This window comes from Nothoprocta perdicaria, unplaced genomic scaffold (assembly GCF_003342845.1).
Source record: "Nothoprocta perdicaria isolate Ctin4 unplaced genomic scaffold, notPer1 scaffold_491, whole genome shotgun sequence".
Classification (NCBI taxonomy): domain Eukaryota; kingdom Metazoa; phylum Chordata; class Aves; order Tinamiformes; family Tinamidae; genus Nothoprocta; species Nothoprocta perdicaria.
In genome coordinates, this window is record NW_020455745.1 from 25,639 (window position 1) to 42,267 (window position 16,629).

At 51.5% G+C, this 16,629-nt stretch overlaps 1 protein-coding gene across 1 annotated transcript; it reads left to right on the plus strand.

Moving 5' to 3' along the window:
- Positions 1-7,251: 7,251 nt before the first annotated feature.
- Positions 7,252-12,848, plus strand: LOC112954194 (keratin, type II cytoskeletal 6B-like). Its single transcript, XM_026047338.1, has 7 exons — positions 7,252-7,794; positions 9,189-9,403; positions 10,453-10,513; positions 10,846-10,941; positions 11,522-11,686; positions 12,079-12,204; positions 12,624-12,848. Exons 1-7 carry the CDS (start codon positions 7,252-7,254, stop codon positions 12,846-12,848), a joined length of 1,431 nt encoding a protein of 476 aa, XP_025903123.1.
- Positions 12,849-16,629: the final 3,781 nt, after the last annotated feature.

Consider the following 16,629-nt stretch of genomic DNA (forward strand, 5'->3'; position numbering starts at 1 on the left):
ATTTTGTAGGTGGATCTGGCCTTTTCCTGGATTAAAGCAGGAGGCTGGAATATTCCTCCCTGATGAATCACTCCAGCTGGACTTTAGCCACAAGATTTGGCCTCACATTGCACAATTAATTCTACAATTCCCGAAGAACGATGCAAAGAGGGGGGAATTGCTCCTGACTACAACTTCTTGCACCCTTTAAGCATAAGCTTTGCAACATCTCCATCACTGTGAAAATGGACAAGGGATGAGAGATGGACAGAACTCCAGCACTGGTTCAGTGTAGAGCTCAAAAGAGCAGAGCGGAAATCAGGATTTTGAGCATAAAGCATAAAAAATATTTTACATTTTAAGGTGCTCCTGAAGCTCCAGGTACTCAAGACCTTTGGCTTTGGAAACACTGGGAACTCCCTGCAATGTTCTACTTGTGTCAGTGACCGTGATGTGGGGTGGGAAGGAAATGATAAACCTGCGCAGCAGGCAATTATGCCAAACCCAGCAGCGATCTCATGAGCAACTCCTTCATTTTATCGTGTGCTCTTGGATTAACTTGAAAGCAATCGCACGAAAGGGGCCTGACGCTGCAGGGCCGCGATGCCTCCGGTGTCCGTCAAGCCCTAATTGGAACGAGGACAGCGAAGCCAGGGCTGTCACGCTCGGTAATTAAAGGGAAAGTCGAGCCGCCCATCCCGGCTTTGACAGCTCGCCCGTCTGCAGACTCGTATCTGCGACGCTGAGCAGTTTGGTGGCCGTCTTTGCAAAAAAACACCCAGGAGGAGAATCAAATGCTCTCTGCAGGACGCAAAGAGGGAGCTGGAAGGGCGGGCGTGCAATTTTTAGGAGGTCTGGAGCACCAGGCTGGCTCTGGTGCTGGAGACTTCCCCAAATTTTCCACTTTGACGTGGAGAACAAGAGGGATAAGAGCTTGATGCTCCTGGTATCATGCAGTGCATTCAGCAGGTGGATCACCCCATGGGATGCTCAGTGGGAGAAAGCAACCACACAATAACGAGAACAAAGAGAGTACCACGGCAACACACCGCTGTGTGGCCATCGCTCCCAGAAACTACTCCCGAGTTCCCAAAAGGATCTTCTCCCTGCGTGCTCAACCTCCAAGGAATTCAGGAGGACGCAGGATGACTAATTCACCTGGGATGGGCCGAGCGCAAAGCCAGCTTAGCTGACAAACAAAATCCTGCAATTCTGAGATACCGCTCTGCCAAGTTTCTTAGGAAAGCCGCAGATTTGCCCAAGACTGGATTTCTTTTTACCCTGCATGGCCAGGGAGCCTGTCAGCAAAGCTGCGTAGAAGGTACCGCTCGGAGCTGGAAGGCTTTCTCCTTATCAGCTTCCTGAGCCATTTCTACCTTTCAGTGGAGAGCTGGTCCTTCCTGCAGCAGTGGTTCCCTCGGCTGGTTCAGTGGATGGTTGTTATGCAATGCTTGGAATTCAAACCGGGTGCAGACACATCTGCAGCCTTGGAAGAAAACATTTTCCTGCAAAAGACAGATAATGGCCAACAAGTTTCGGACCGCATCTGAAAAACGCAGCCCAACCTCAGCGTTCTTTGCGTTTCTGGACGCCCGGCAGCCTTGCCGAGTGCAAAGCTGCAGATGAGGGGCGCTTTGGGAGAAGGCCATGCCAATGCAGAGGCACAACCGTTCCCGTTGGTTGCCCTTATGTCCCTGGCTGTGCGGTTTGCTGGCAATCCAGAGGGTTCATTTCTGGAAATGGAGGTCACCACCCTGTGGGCTTGATGTGCTGGGGAAATGAGAGCTGTGGTGCCCAGTGTTTCTGCTGGCTGCCCTCCAGAGGAGATAGCACTGGGGCTTTACTCAGCATCACCTGCTCCGAAGGTCCATATCAGAGCTGAGACAAGCACCAGCTCGTTGCAGGTTCCTCTAGGACAGATACTGCTTTGTACCTCTCGTTAGCACAGTGAGAAGAACCCTAATACAGAGCTCATGCAGCAAGTCACCACTTCTTGGGTGATGCATTGTGAGTCTTCCTGGGTGCTGGTGGCAAAATGAGTCACAAAAGTGACTCTAACCATTCATTAAGGTAATAGGTACGTCCTCGAGAAGTTTTACCTTCTGTAAGCTCCTTAATCTGAATGGCCATCTCTGGAAAGCTTTATGAATAGCCAGGTGTTCATAAGGCCAGCGTGCTTGCTTCTCCCGGTTCATATTTGTCCTTTTATTTTGCTGAGTTTCGTAGCTCTGTGTGGCTACCATCCTTACTCCCCAGCCTGGACCAGTGGCCCTGCAAACTGTGACTCGCTGCCTCCCAGTTTTCTTGCTCTTGTTTTTTTTACAAAACAAGTTTTGCTTCAGTTTTGCTTTTTGCAATCTTTTTCCCATTGAACTTTAACGAAGCCCATACCTCTAACTTGTTTTTAGGTAGTTAAAAACTTGTTCTGAGGTAGTTAAATTCAGGTAAGAGAAGACTCTGGTAGACCTATTGCTAACCTTCTAGCAATACTAACCCATTCTCACACGGGCAGAAGTAACTTTTGCTTCCCACTGCACATCTCCCTGTGCAGAGCCGTGTGCTTTAGACCCACACAGCAAACCCAAATCACATTCCCGACAAACCCTCTGCATTTCTTGCCCTGCTGCCCATAAACCACATGCAGTGTTTGTGTCTCTACCTTTTTTTTTTAATTCTAATCCTGTTTGTAGGCTTGCAAAATTATCTCTACTAACCGTACTCACCGAAGAGCTGCTTTTTGTGGCCCTTATTACATACACTGTATGTATGGGCACGCACAGACGCAGGGATTGAAACACCTATCGATGGGAACTGGTTGAGATTCAGAGGCCAAATTTCCCTTCTCCCACACGCTCCCCACTCTCCCAGCGGCTGCAGGGCGCCTGTGGAGGCCCCGGCAGCCTTGCTGCATGAAGGAACACGCTGCCTGCTTCAAAAGTTCCTATTGTAGGAGAAAACAGGGAGAAAGACAACTGTCCCGTGCAACAACGTAGCACTTCCAAGCATAAACCCAATAGGATTCCCTGACAGCTCTTTTTGCAAGGAAAGCCCACCTTTTCTCCAGGAAAACCAAAGAACCACTTGCGGTGCAAAACTCCTCATTTGACAGGTGGTTAATCACGCTCCGCAGCAGCAATTCCCAATTTTCCTCCTGCTTTCATCAGGCCACTGCCATACCAATCCCACCCCATTACTCAGAGCCCCAGAACTGCACCAGGCCTCGAGTGCCGGCGCAAACCCAGGCCAGGTGACGCAAAAGCTCTTGCAAATTCCTATGCAAAGGAGGAAGGTTACAAAGGGAGAGGGCAAGCGCCCGCAACGCTCGGTACGAAACCCATTTGTCTCTTGCAAAACAAGATGGTAAATAAGAACCACCAAGGAGAGTGTCTCTCCAGAGGTTATTCGGTACGAAACGGGTATTTTTGGAAAGCTGAGTAGTCTGACTCTTGTTGCAGCTGCATTTCCAGCACAAGCGTGACAGTTTTTCCCCAAAGAGATGGGCAGCTCTGTTTCCCAAACCTACATATCACACCTCACAAATAAGGACATCTCCAGACTACGACAAGGCCACCCTGAACAAAACCCTTGGACTTTTTCCAGGGCACAAAGGCCAATGCACCACAGTGGACACAGGTCGGTAGCTCTCCACGTGCCCTGGGTGCAACATCCCCTTTGAGAGCCACTCTCTGCTCTGCATCGCTCAACATCTCCATCCTGCCCTCATACCCCTATGGTATGGGCATGGTCACCTACATTTGTGGTAGGATTTTGCATCCTCTTTGGAGAAGAAAGTGTGGAAGGAGGATCAAAGTCTTGGCAAGGTCCTCCCTGGCAGATGCTTCACTGTGGGCATGACTCGGTGGTGGCCACTGATGCTCTAGGAACAGCCAGGAAGGCCCCTAGGACTGATCTTGCCCATCTTCTTGCCCCAAAGCATCACGAACACTATCTGATGGCTGGAGCAGAGACAGGCTGAGGGGGAAGCGTGGAAGAGGCTGTGGGGAGATGCTCAGTGGGTCACAGGAATGGCCAACGAGGTGCCCAGTGGCCACAGAAGGAGCCTGGACCATCGCCTCCACCTGGGCCCTGTCCCCACAAGTTGGCTTTGATGTGGGAGCAGAATCAAGCTGCAGTTAAGGGATCTGGGAAAAATGGCCTTTGGAGGGCTGGCTCCATGAAACATCATCCCCAGGGCCTCAACATCATCCCCGGGGCCTCAACATCGTCCCCGGGGCCTCATTAGCCACGACATTTCACAGGGAGCCACCAAAACTGCCTGGCCAAGGGCTAAGAGCATGAGGCAGAGTCCTCTGACAGTGTTGGCTTGGGAAAGGCTCTTAAACAAGTGGCTTTCGCAGTGGGCAAATGCTTTGGTGGTCACTCAAACCACAGCAAGAGGCTGCAGAGTGCCTAGGATCTCTCTAGGGTTGCAGGTGACTTAACAAGCCCCAATTTCCCCAGGCGCTTGAGCTGAATTAATTCACCCCAGCACATCTGGATGCATGCAAATCTCCGAGGCCTCCGACTCATGGAAGCCACCACGGTTCAAGGAATGTTTGGGCCAAGGGCCTCAGGGGTTTCCCCAGTCAACCTGGGCGTCAGCTGCTGCTTTCAAGCCTTGCTGAGTTCCACCAGCCTGAAAGCTGTGGTTTTATCTCCTCCTGCAGCACTTCAAACGCTATCAGACCTGTGATCAGCAAGGACCAAGCACGGAAGCAAGGGAAGAAAGGGAGAACATTTGCTTCTGATCTGAACTGGTGATCCACAGGGTGGGCAAAAAGAAAGCACTGGCAATGTGGCTCCTAGGAGGACCAAATCCTATCAGAACGTCACCTCTTTTGAAGTTCATTCAAGCAGGGCTCAGGGTTTCCATGGTGTGACCGTGGAAGGGCTTTCTGAAAGCTCAGCAACTGAAGTCACGAGCACTGTCCTGCACCGTCCGCCTCTGACGTGCAAGGCCGGGTCTCTGCAAGGTGGCACTTTGTAGGGCTGGAAGGAGGAGCCCAAGGTTGAAGCACAGGTTTGTTGCTCTTATCTTGAGTGGGGAGAGCCTGGAAACATTTTGGGTGTGCAAATGGACCTCAGAGCCCCCCCCCAGCTCTTGGTTGGCAGAGGAAGGGGGGTGTACTGTCACAGGAGCTGCATTTTCCCTCCTTTCTAATGAGATCTAGGCATCATCTAGGCCTATGGTCTTCAAATAGCACCAGGCGGACCCAAAGGAGTGATCAAGCAGAGACAGGGAGGCAAGTTGGGACTTCATCACAGCCGCATCCAGGTTTCTCAGGGCTGCAAAACCTGCCAAGTTGCTGCCCTTGAGGTGAAGGGTGGCTTCTTCCTTGCCATGAAGTGGAGACTTTCCTATGCTCCTGCTGGATGGGAAAGCCCCCGTGCAGCACCTCAGCATCTATGGTCACCGCCCCGAACGCTCCGTCTCTTCCCCACCGCATCGCACCAACCTGGTGAGCAGGGCTCAAAAGAACCAGTAGGACCAGGGCCACTTGTGCCACCAGCCTGGTGGCCTCAGCTCCTGCCTCTTTACCACCACTACCACCGACAACCAGCCCAGGAGGTGCCCTATGGTTGTGCGGGCAAAAAAGAGGTCCCAAACTCAAGTTGCACAGACCTGTCCAAAGGCGAGACCCTGCCTCAGATCACCCCTGAGTGCCTGGCCTTTCATATCTAGTCGTTCTCTACAGCACTTGCACCCAAACCTGCCCAAATGAATTGAGTTTCTGAAAAGAAAACCTCTTTTCACTAGCTAGCAAGAGGTTCAGGTGCTTGGATTTCCATGGGCAGAATGACAAAAAGGGCGGGAATGCCCCAAAGCTCCTTTACTTCCTCCACCTACCTTGGTCTCATAAATAAAATTACCTCTCGCTGCAAGACTCGTGTCCTAATATCCTTAGACCAATGCAGCTACAGCAGCACTACTGCATAGCTATAATTTCATGAAATATTTTATTTCACTTAGCTATGAGATCCATTAAAAAAAGGGAAAATCTCTACCTGGAGAGACTGCACAAATGTCCTAAATCATTGTATTATTTTTAATTGAAGGTAATCAGCTTCAAGTTTACAATACATCTTCCCAGAACCAGTTAATTTGGCTCTAGCAAAGATGCGAAAGCTTCTTAGGCTGCACAATCACTTGTGATTCTGTGATTTGCCTCCTTTGTTAATGCAAAAAAAAAAGTCCTTTATTTGTTTTCAAGCAAATTCAATAAAATCTCTGTGAGAATTTAAATTACGAAGGTCCCTACCTTCTCATTAGCAGATATTACTAGAATAATTCCATGTCAAATAGGCATGTCGCGGGAATAAGAGGAAAAAAAGTTTGCTCCGGCTAACATTTCTCAACGTGCTCACAACACACTCGCGCACTTCTCGGTTGCATTCCTGCTCGCATGAGTCCTCCGTGCACACCCGTCACATCACACCCGCGTCCTAAAACCAAGCAGCCCTGCCTTACGCACAGAAATCAATAGCAAAATTCACTCTCTGCAACGGAGAGCCCCCCAGAAACGCTGCATTGCGCACCCCTTTGAGCGTGGGGTGGAAGCTGCAGCAGCGAGCGCGTTCTTCAGGTGCCCAGTGCGTGCACGCGCCCAGCCCGGCGAGCACCAGCAGCGCTCCCAAATCCGGAGAGTTTGGGATCAATACTGAGCGCTGATCAATACCGCGATCGCCAAGCCCATCGGGTGCCCCCGAGGCGCCCGCGAGCGCCACGCACGAGTCGCCTGCTTACGAGGATGCTCCCAGCAAGGGCGTGCTTGGAAGGATTCCTGCTTCTCCTCCGCTATCGTCACGGGACGTTGCCCAAGAGCCGCCTCGGAGACCCCGCGAGGGGCGGCATCGCCGCGGCACCTTGCAGGAGGTCCTGCAATATAATTAAACGCTGTGGTGAAACCAAACCGTAAACAAGCCATGAATAAAAACCCCTTGAATTATTTTGCTAAACTATAATTACACAATAAGGAAGCAGATTAATTAAGTAAAATATAAGTCCTGAAACTGAAGCTTGCAAGCAAAGCAGTTTATTTTAATTTCCACATTATTTCATATGAGATACAAGTGTTTGCTGTGGGTTTAAAATGTTGGAAGCCATTCCTTGCTGCCAGGCAGGCCAAACCCAGTGGATAAATTAAATTTTTTTGCATCTCAGGCACCTCCTGAAATGTATATAAGGAGAAGGGCTCTGCCTTGGAGAGACTACAGGAGATCTCCTCCCGCTCTCCGCTCCGCTCCCGCTCGCCCTCGCCGCTCGGAGCCGCCATGAGCCGGCAGTGCTACACGTCCAGCTCCCTCCTGGGGCGACGGGGCTTCTCGTCGGCCTCCGCCGTCTGCGGCCTCGGCAGGGGCAACGGCAGCTCGGCCTCCGTGTGCGCGCCGGCGGGGCGGCGCTGCGGCCTCGGCGGCTTCAGCAGCCGCAGCGTGTGCGACCTGGGCCGCGGGCAGCGCATCTCCTTCGGCGGCAGCTGCCGGAGCGGCGCCTACGGCGGCGGCGGCGCGGGGCGCTGCGGCGTGGCGTACGGCGGCGGCCGCTTCGGCGTGGGCACCGTCGTGGGCTTCGGCAGCTGCGGAGGCTACGGAGGCTACAGGGGCCTCGGGGACGGCGTGGCCCTCGGGGGCTACGGCGGCGGCATCGGCATCGGCCTCGGCGGCGGCCGCTCCGAGGGCATCCGCGGCGTGAGCATCCACCCGGAGCTCCTCAAGCCGCTCTGCGTCGGGGTCGACCCGGAGGAGTGCCAGGTGCGCACCCACGAGAAGGAGCAGATCAAGAACCTCAACAACCAGTTCGCCTGCTTCATCGACAAGGTGAGCCGCCGCGGGCCTCCCCTTCGCACCGGAGGCCCCTCTGGGGAGGCCAAAGCCAAGGCTCTTGGGATCCCCCTTCTTGCAACGGTGCCCGAGCGCCCGTAGACCGGGTCTCCCAACCTAGAGACCCTCTGGATTTCAGACTCCGGCCAAGGCTCCAGCACAACTAGTTTAGCTTTTGACCAGTCCTCTAAATGGGAACATCTCCAGTAACCAATATACCAATATTGGATTACATATTATTATATTATAGTTATATATTATATATTACATATTATATATTATTATATATTATATATTGGATATACCAATAACTGCAAGAGAAGGGACTGAGCCACTCAAGTGTGACCGGGCAAAACAGAAACTCTCACTAGAAATGTGCTTTAAGTTCATTTTTAAGACACTTTTTACTTTACAAACACCCAAAAGCATTAGTGTTTCTGAACAGTGTGTGTTCTTCCTCATATGGTTGCATCCACAGCAAGTTAAAATTACTTATTTGTCCCCTCACTCTATCAGCAAAATTATGTGGGGATCACTTAAAATAATTTGTCAATTGCCTAAAATAATTTGTCATAGGTATTTTAGCTAAAACTAAGGGGGATTGTTGCTATTTAGAGATGTATTCTAGAAAATGACTTTTCAGAACTTTCTCTCTGTCTAATTAGCCTTGTTCCACTGAGGAAAAGCAAATGTAGGTAATCAGAGCCACTCTGCTCCCCCCCATTGAAAAATGACTTATTCATGATGTATCTAAAGGTTCTCAAGTAGTAGAAGGCTCTTTAATCTAGAAATGAAAGGCAGGATAAGTATCCGTGGTTAGTGTTTGCATCAGATACACCCAAATGAGATGGATGCGTCTTTTAGCGAGCGGAAGACGCAATCTGGACGGATCTTCTAGCGCAGCAAAAGGCTCGTTACCGTAATCAGACAGATTAACACAGAGCAGGCAGGGGATCCCCCAGGCACGACTGGTCCCAGGGGAAGATTTGGGCTGATCTGCGCTTTATGTGGACAGATTGTGCCTGGTACAACGGAAACCCACCAGGCTCCTTCAGGCTGATATACACGATCCGTCTTGGTTCTGGGTGACATCAGGTTTAATGGAGAGAAGATGCTGAGAAACCACGGCTCTTCTCTTCTCTTCTCTTCTCTTCTCTTCTCTTCTCTTCTCTTCTCTTCTCTTCTCTTCTCTTCTCTTCTCTTCTCTTCTCTTCTCTTCTCTTCTCTTCTCTTCTCTTCTCTTCTCTTCTCTTCTCTTCTCTTCTCTTCTCTTCTCTTCATTTTTAGTTTTTTCCTCCCTTTTCTTTCCTTTCTGGAGCAGAGAAGCACCTGTCCTTTGAGGGGGAACCCAATGGGACTATGCAAAGACCTTTACATCTCCTGCTTCCCAGGTCAGACTGTTGGAGCAGCAGAACAAGGTGCTGACCACCAAGTGGGAGCTGCTGCAGCAATACGTCCTCCCGGCTTCCCGGAGAAACCTGGAGCCGGTTTTCGAGAATTTCATCTGCAACCTGAGGAAGCAGCTGGAGTGTGTCCTGGGCGAGCGCGAGAGGCTGGAAAACGAGGAGCGGTGCCTGAGGGACCTGGTCCAGGAGTACAAGTGCAAGTAAGTCAGACGCACGGGCAGCAGCCGCACGCTGGGGCTTGGAGGGGGGTTTTGGAGTGTGAAGCCCATGCAGGAGCCTCCTGGGGTCCAAGGACAGCAGTACGGGGCTGGTTTGTTGTACTGGGGTCCTCTCAGATGCTGGTGATGGACGGGAAGAGCACAGCGTGTCCATAGGAAGAACACAGCGTGATGGACTTTGGGCACATCGTGTCCATAGGGAGAGGAGTGCGGAAGGACTTGTCCTCCCTCCGTCCCGCCTGCACTTGGCTGAGACTGGTCCTGTTGAATCACCCACACAGTATATTGTGTGTCTCCCTCTAATCTCCTGCCCCAGCGCGATCCCTTCCTGCAAAAGCCCCGGTCTATTTGTCTCCACCTGACACGTTATCCCCATCGTTTCCTTGGGAGTTGCCTCAACCCATCTTCCCAGAGGGAATGTGGGCATTCAGTTTTTAATCTAAGATGCAAATATTCCTGAAAAGCTTCCTGTGTTGTTAGGCTAAGCGATAAAACCAGGGCTTGATTCCTGGTTCCTGATTCCTCCTGATAGCAGAGGATGTAAGAGCAATCTCTGCTCCAAAGATCTAACAGCCAAATACCTCAGATATACATTTTTTCCACTGAACCACCAGCAAGGAGGTCAGATTCCTCTTGGGAAAGTTCTCTTAGGTCCCAATTATCTGCCCGCTTCCCTGGATGCTGCACCCGGGAGGTTTGAGGGTTGCTCAAGCTCCTGACCTTCCTCAGGGCACTTTGCACGCAACCTCCCCACACACTCGCAGAGCAAAGAACCCTTCCACAACAAGCTCCCACAGGAGCAGGACATCACCCTTCAGCAGAAAACCCCATGGTTTTGCACTTTCAGTGGTTTAGCCGTAATTAGTGCCACCCCAGCTTTGCACCAGCGAGACAGCACTACTGCTAGCGGGGACCAGAGCGCTGAACAAAGACCAACAGCGAGGGAAAAATCAAAAGAGCAAAAGGGAAAAGGAGCACGTGGCTCACAGGGAGAGGTCTCAGCAGCCCACCCCCCTCCTCTGCTCCCACAGGTATGAAGATGAGATCAACAAGCGCACAGCTGCAGAGAACGAGTTTGTGGTGCTCAAGAAGGTGAGTCGCACCCCCGGTGGGGCTAACGAGGGTTAAAGAGTGGCCAGCATGGACACGAAATCCAGGTGACGGGCCAGGAACAGAAACAGAGAGTCACGACTCGGTGACACTGCCTGACTGCTCATTGTCCTGAGCTGTCAGCCTCCAAACAGACGGTACCCGAGAAATTTGGAGAAACACATTAAATGTGTTTTCAGAACATGGCATGCAAATATTGCTAGTCTTGAGGGCTGGAACCTGTGAGGTTGCTTCCAAACCTGGCCAGGAAAACAGGCTCTGCTGCAGTTGCTGCTTCCCCACGTCTTCTCTCTGACCCTGTGGTGTCTCTCCAGGACGTGGACTGTCTGTACCTGACGAAGGAGGAGCTGGAGGTGAGGGTGGGCCTGCTGCGGCAGCAGCTCGAGTTCCTCAAGTGCATTTATGCTGAGGTAGGTCGCAGCAAAACCTAGCGCAAGGTTTCCTAAAGCATCTTGTCCTGTGATCACGTCCCAAACATCCCTAGCTCTCCATGTGTACTTGCAAACAACATTATTGCACATGCTTTCGGAAGGCAAAGGGCATTTTCTTGCATGTAGCTGCAAAGTGCGGGGTATTTTTGCAAGAAAAAGCCTCCAAAATTCTGATGAAAACAGTACTCTGGGCTACAATGTGACACCTTCTCACCAAAACACGGAGGCAACGCTTCGCATTTGTTTTTCCACCTAGTTTAACTAAATCCTTAGGCAGTCAGGCCCAAAGCATTCAGTGTTGAGGGATTCACAGCCCGGAAAACTGCTGGAGCAACTGGAATTGCCAAGCAGCAATGCAGGGAGTTGCTACACCAGGACTCCCCACCCCTCATTAGGGAACTGCACACTGCAAAGCCACCGTGTGCCATAACAACAGGTCCCAGCTGCCAGGTCTTGCTGGAAACCAGTCCCCAACTGGAGAGCCCTACACTCTAGCTGTGCATGATCAGGAAGATCTTGGTATGGGCTGAAGGAGACTGAAATATGGTGGATCTTGCAGGAGAGAGCTCAGCTGGACTGCCAACTGTGCGACACCTCTGTCATTGTGCAAATGGACAACAGCCGGGACCTGGACATGGAAGGCATCATCAAAAGCGTGGAGTGCTGCTATGAGGAAATTGCCCAGAAGAGCAAGGCCGAAGTCGAGGCTTTCTATCAAACCAGAGTGAGTAATCACACCACCAGCACCCATGGCAGCATAAGGCCCTGGTCCATAAGCCATTTGAGGGCCATTTCCATCTCTCATGATTCAGCTGAGACGCCACGCCAAAGCGTGCGTTTGCTGCAGCTTGCTAGAGAGGAAGACACACCAAAATCTTGCAAAGGTTTCCAGAATATTAGAGTGTGACAGACCACAGTGGTGCAGATCCATGCAGAACGCTGTCCCTGTCCCTAAGGACAAACGTTTGGGGCTTACCTGGAATGGGTCTTGTCCAGAGCGAGGTCGTGTCTGGGTGTTTCCCTGAGAGCACAGACATCAGTGCAAATGCCAGAATGGCCATCTCTCCTGGAAGGGGCCCTACAGCTTTGTAACCTCCTCCTGTTCCCGGTCATTAGCTGGAGGAGCTCCACAGCAGCAGAGGCAAATTCTGCGACGACCTGAGGAACAACCAGAGCGAGATAGCCGAGCTGAACCGGATGATCCAGAAGCTGCAGTGCGAGTCGGACAACGTGAAGAAACAGGTAGGATGAACAGCTCAAAGCTGCCCGGGCAGCTCCCCCCAGCTTCTCCAAAGGGCTCTATCCACACCATGTTTCACCTCGCTGAGTCTCAGCTGCAAACCCCCTCCAGACAAAGCTCCTCTTTGCACCTTCTCATTTGAAGGTGCAATGAGACACAAGCCCAAGGAGGTAGACTTACTTCTCACTTACCAAATAAGCAAGAGCCGCTTGGCTGGGCTACAACAGGGGTTTGCTGTGTGCTTCCTACAGCTGACACGCTGCCTTGCACCCTAAACATCTGGCCACTGCAAGTGCAGACTTCCAGTAAAAAACTGTGGCAGTTCTAGGAGAAAAAAACACATGAGAAATACGGGGGAGCATGAGCAACCTTGCAGAGATGCCTCTCCAACGCGAGGCTCACTGCTCCTTGCTGTCCCCAGATTGCAGCTCTGCAGACGGCCATCTGCGACGCAGAGCAGCGGGGCGACTGCGCCCTCAAGGATGCCCGGCAGAAGCTGATCGACCTGCAGACCGCCCTGCAGCAGGCCAAGGACAAAATGGCATGTTTGCTGAGGGACTACCAGGAGCTGCTCAACGTCAAGCTGGCTCTGGACATCGAGATAGCCACGTACAGGACACTGCTGGAGGGAGAAGAGAGCAGGTAGGATGCAGCTCCCCATGGCACAGAGGCACTGCCTCCCTTCTCCCCTAACCACCTGCAGAACAGGTAAAGGATGGGATATTAAGACAGTTATGGAGTTTAACGACCCGGTCATCAGTGGTTCAGGGGAATACTTGGACCAGCACCTCAGAAATGTGGGTGTTCCGTAGAGCCGAGGCACCTGCAGGGTTTCTAAGGAGGCAGTGCCTGGGCACCAGCTTTGTTTGCAGGCAGACTTGGGAACATCCCCTTAAATACCTGGCCGTGACACGACATCTCTTTTCCTTGCAGGATATGCACCGGCAACCCCGTGAGCGTAGGTAAGTCAGCAAAACCTTCCCCATGCTTCCCGATAAGGCTCAAAACCTGTCAAGTTCCCCCATAAGCTGAGCCTTGCAGCGATCCGCGAGCCTGTTGAGCAGCGAGCGAGCCTGTTTCTCTCCTGCAGCTGTGGTGAGCGGCGGCGGCACGGTCGGGGAATGCCGAAGCCTGTCTGGAATCGGGGGCAAATGCACGGTGAAGACCGGAGGGGCCAGCTCGGGCTTGGGACTAGTCTCCTCCTTCGGCGGCGCGGGATTCAGCGCCCGCAGCGTCGACTGCCTGCCCCGAGTAGGCGCCGGCTTTGGGGCGAGGAGCGCCGTGAGCTGCGTGGGGCGGGACGTGTTGTCCGGGGCTGACGCGGTGCAGTGCTCCCCCGGCGTGGCCACCCTGGGGAGCGTCGTGTGCGCCGGCGTGGAGCCGTGCAACCCGGGCAGCGTCCTCATTCCCGGCCCGGGGGTGTGTGCCGCGGGCAGCAGGTACAATACAGCCGTGCGCGTCGTCAGAACGACCCGGTAGAGGCTGGAGAGCGGTAGCACGCCACTTTTTAACAGAATCAGCATTTCCGCATTAAAAACAGTATTTCCCTACCTTCTGACAGCTATAGGAATCACACAACCATGTAGTGCCCATGCCAACACAAGAACTAGACTAGCAGCTCTGCCAAGAACTATTTGCATGACCCAAATCACCTTCTCCTGCCTAGTTGCTCTGGGGGAAAAAAATTCCCCCAAGGTCTCAGACCGGTGAGATTTTCATTTCAGAGAGCCCTATTGATGCATTTGCACATGATAGAGGCTCTTAATCGGTCTCCTCTGCTGGATCTCTTTTCACCAGGGATGTTCTTGCACGTTGTTCCTAGCGCAGCTATTGCAAAAGGACAAAAAGAAAAAATTGGCCCCAAAAAATTGCCTAATTTCAGAAAGAAAAGACGCATCTTAATTCTCCAAGATGGAGCTGGAGCTATTTTTTTTAGCTTCTTTAATGACAGTACAAAATGCAATTTTTCCTGTTAATGACAGGGTTGGTAAGGGTTATGCAAATTGTTCCAAGTTGCTACATCAAGTTTGTTAGAGCACATTTTAATTACAAACCGATGAGCACCTTATATTTCTGTAGTTAAATGCATGCGTTGTTTTTCCTGAGTGTGTACTAGTTAAACAGATTTGATGCTTTTAATGTATAAGCGAACAGAGTTGATTATCCTCCGCTTATTATCCACAACTCCAAACTTTCAGCTGTACTTTCAATAAACTACATGCATAATTCATGCTTTGTCTCTCCAGTTTTATTTCCTTCCACGGTATTAGACATTTTCTCAAGCCCAAAACCCCAAACGGGCGTGGTCTGCACCTAGCAAGAACCAGGGTTTAGGCAGAGGTTTTGAAGATTTCGTCTCCTTACTGATGTGCTTTTGCATACCTTTATTCCATCCAGAAATGAGCCCAGCCACAGGGAAGTCTGGAATTGCCGAGTTAACCAGGAAATGCAGCTGATCGTGGGATCCGCAGTTCACTTGAGATCTCGCTTGGTGTCTGGGATCTCTGGAGGCAGAACAAAAAAAAAAAAAGCAGCTTTTGTTTAAAGAAAACAGTGGGAAGCAGCTCAAGTAGTAGGAAAATATCCTCACCTCCGCCCCTGAGACGTCCTAACAAAAGCAGGCTCATTTTAAAAGAAAATAAGTAACTTTTCCAAAGCATAACACTGGGCTCTTCCTTCTTTAAAACTCTGTTTTAAACCACAATCTGGCTTTACCACCTGGAGAAGAAGTTAGACAACCCCATTGGGCTCGGTCTGTCCATGCTGGTGGGATGGGGATGGATCTGCTGCTGGTTGCCCTCGTGTGCCCATTGGGCTCCTCAGGTCTGCAGGGCTTTTCTGACAGAAAACAAGATGATTTAGTGCATATGATAATTATTTTTAATAAGCCACAAGTTTTAGCACCACTATCCAGGCTGAGGGACAATGAAACCCCCCGTAGATCAGCCCTGGTGGAGAAAGCCAAGCTTAGGCTTCCCCATTCTCCAGAGAGGCCATGGCTCTCTCCAGCTTTTCTGTCCCAACGCGTACGATTTCGACTGTCTCATTTGTATGTAAATAACGAGCAGAAAGAGACAGACATAAAAAAGCTCCTGGTGCCACAACAGCTCATTATTTATGTTGAACATCACCCAGCTATAGAGCAATAACCGCACGCTGGTAAGCGCCGGCTCCCCGGGGGACCAAAGCAGCCGAGCGGCTCTCATGCGTCGCTCTTTCTGGGAAAATACCTTTCATCCTCCCTGCCCTTCTCAACTCCCAACTATTGCAAAACTCCAAAACTCTTTTCTTCTTTTTGTGTGTGTGTCTGTCTGAAGAGGACCAGGTAGATCGAGCTACTTTGGAAAGAAAGGCCAGGAACAAGCTCTAGGCTGAGGAGCTTTTGGCGTAGTTGGAGCCCAAGCAGCCCCTGAGGGAAAACCCTGGGGGGCCTCACTCTGAATGGGCACTTGGGTGAGTTCTGAGTCTTGCAGAGCTGATCTGAGTGGCCAGAGGTGTGGAAAAGCCACGTCCGAGCACAACCCTGCAAACCCCAGCCCACCCTACCAGCCACTCACAGGCAATAAGCCAGACAGGTTCAGAAAATGTGAGTTTTCACCCCAGCCTTTGCATCGCTCACATACCTTGTGGGCAGCAGGCTGAAGGAAGAAGAGTGTGGGAGCCGAAAACGGCAATTCCCTCTGTCCTGTTGGCAACCGCACCCTTAATCCCATCAGCTTCACTCAGCTCGAATATCTGATCCGAACCCGTCTGTCAGCTTTGGGACAACCTGCCTTTTCTTGGGGTCACAAAAGCATAAAGACAATCTCATTTTCCCATCGCGCCCGGCTTTGCATTTTAGGCAAATACCCAAGGCCACGTACGCTCACGGATTGCAGATTTAGCTCCACATTTCCCAAAGAGCAGCAAGCCACTGGGTGCCACCTGGGAATCTGGCACCGCAGTGGGGAATTCAGTCCAAGTGGCCAACGCTCCTCGTTTGAATCCGACTGACAGCACTTCTGCAGGGCTAACCATATATTTGGGCTTCCATATTCAGCAGAACATGGAGCACCTCATTATTTTTTCTTCCAGAGATGCCAGCGAGACTTCAGCTCATACTTTATGTTTTTCCACCACTTGAGCACATGACTATATTTCAAGGAGCATGTAGATTCCTGCCCTGAAAATATGTGGGCATATATCGAGCTCCAGTCGTGTGCACAGAGCAGGCAATGCCACCAGGATGCATGAACGCTGACACTGAACTGAGACCTTAAATGCGAAGGGCAAAACTTTGCAAACGTTGCAACGCTGCAAAGTCTGGTGGGGGGGTCTTGCGTGTCCGCAGGGACACAAGGACAGAGCACTGCAGCTGGGCTCTCCTCCCAGAACCCAGGCGGTTAGATAACTCTTCTGGCTGAGCAGGCAAACACCAACAGGCATGT

Excerpts from the sequence above, each read along its gene's own strand:
- LOC112954194 (XM_026047338.1), top strand. The coding sequence starts at position 7,252 with ATGAGCCGGCAGTGCTACACGTCCAGCTCCCTCCTGGGGCGACGGGGC. Across the intron at positions 9,404-10,452 it reads GTCCAGGAGTACAAGTGCAA|GTATGAAGATGAGATCAACA; the intron begins GTAAGTCAGACG and ends CTGCTCCCACAG. Across the intron at positions 11,687-12,078 it reads AGGCTTTCTATCAAACCAGA|CTGGAGGAGCTCCACAGCAG; the intron begins GTGAGTAATCAC and ends CCCGGTCATTAG.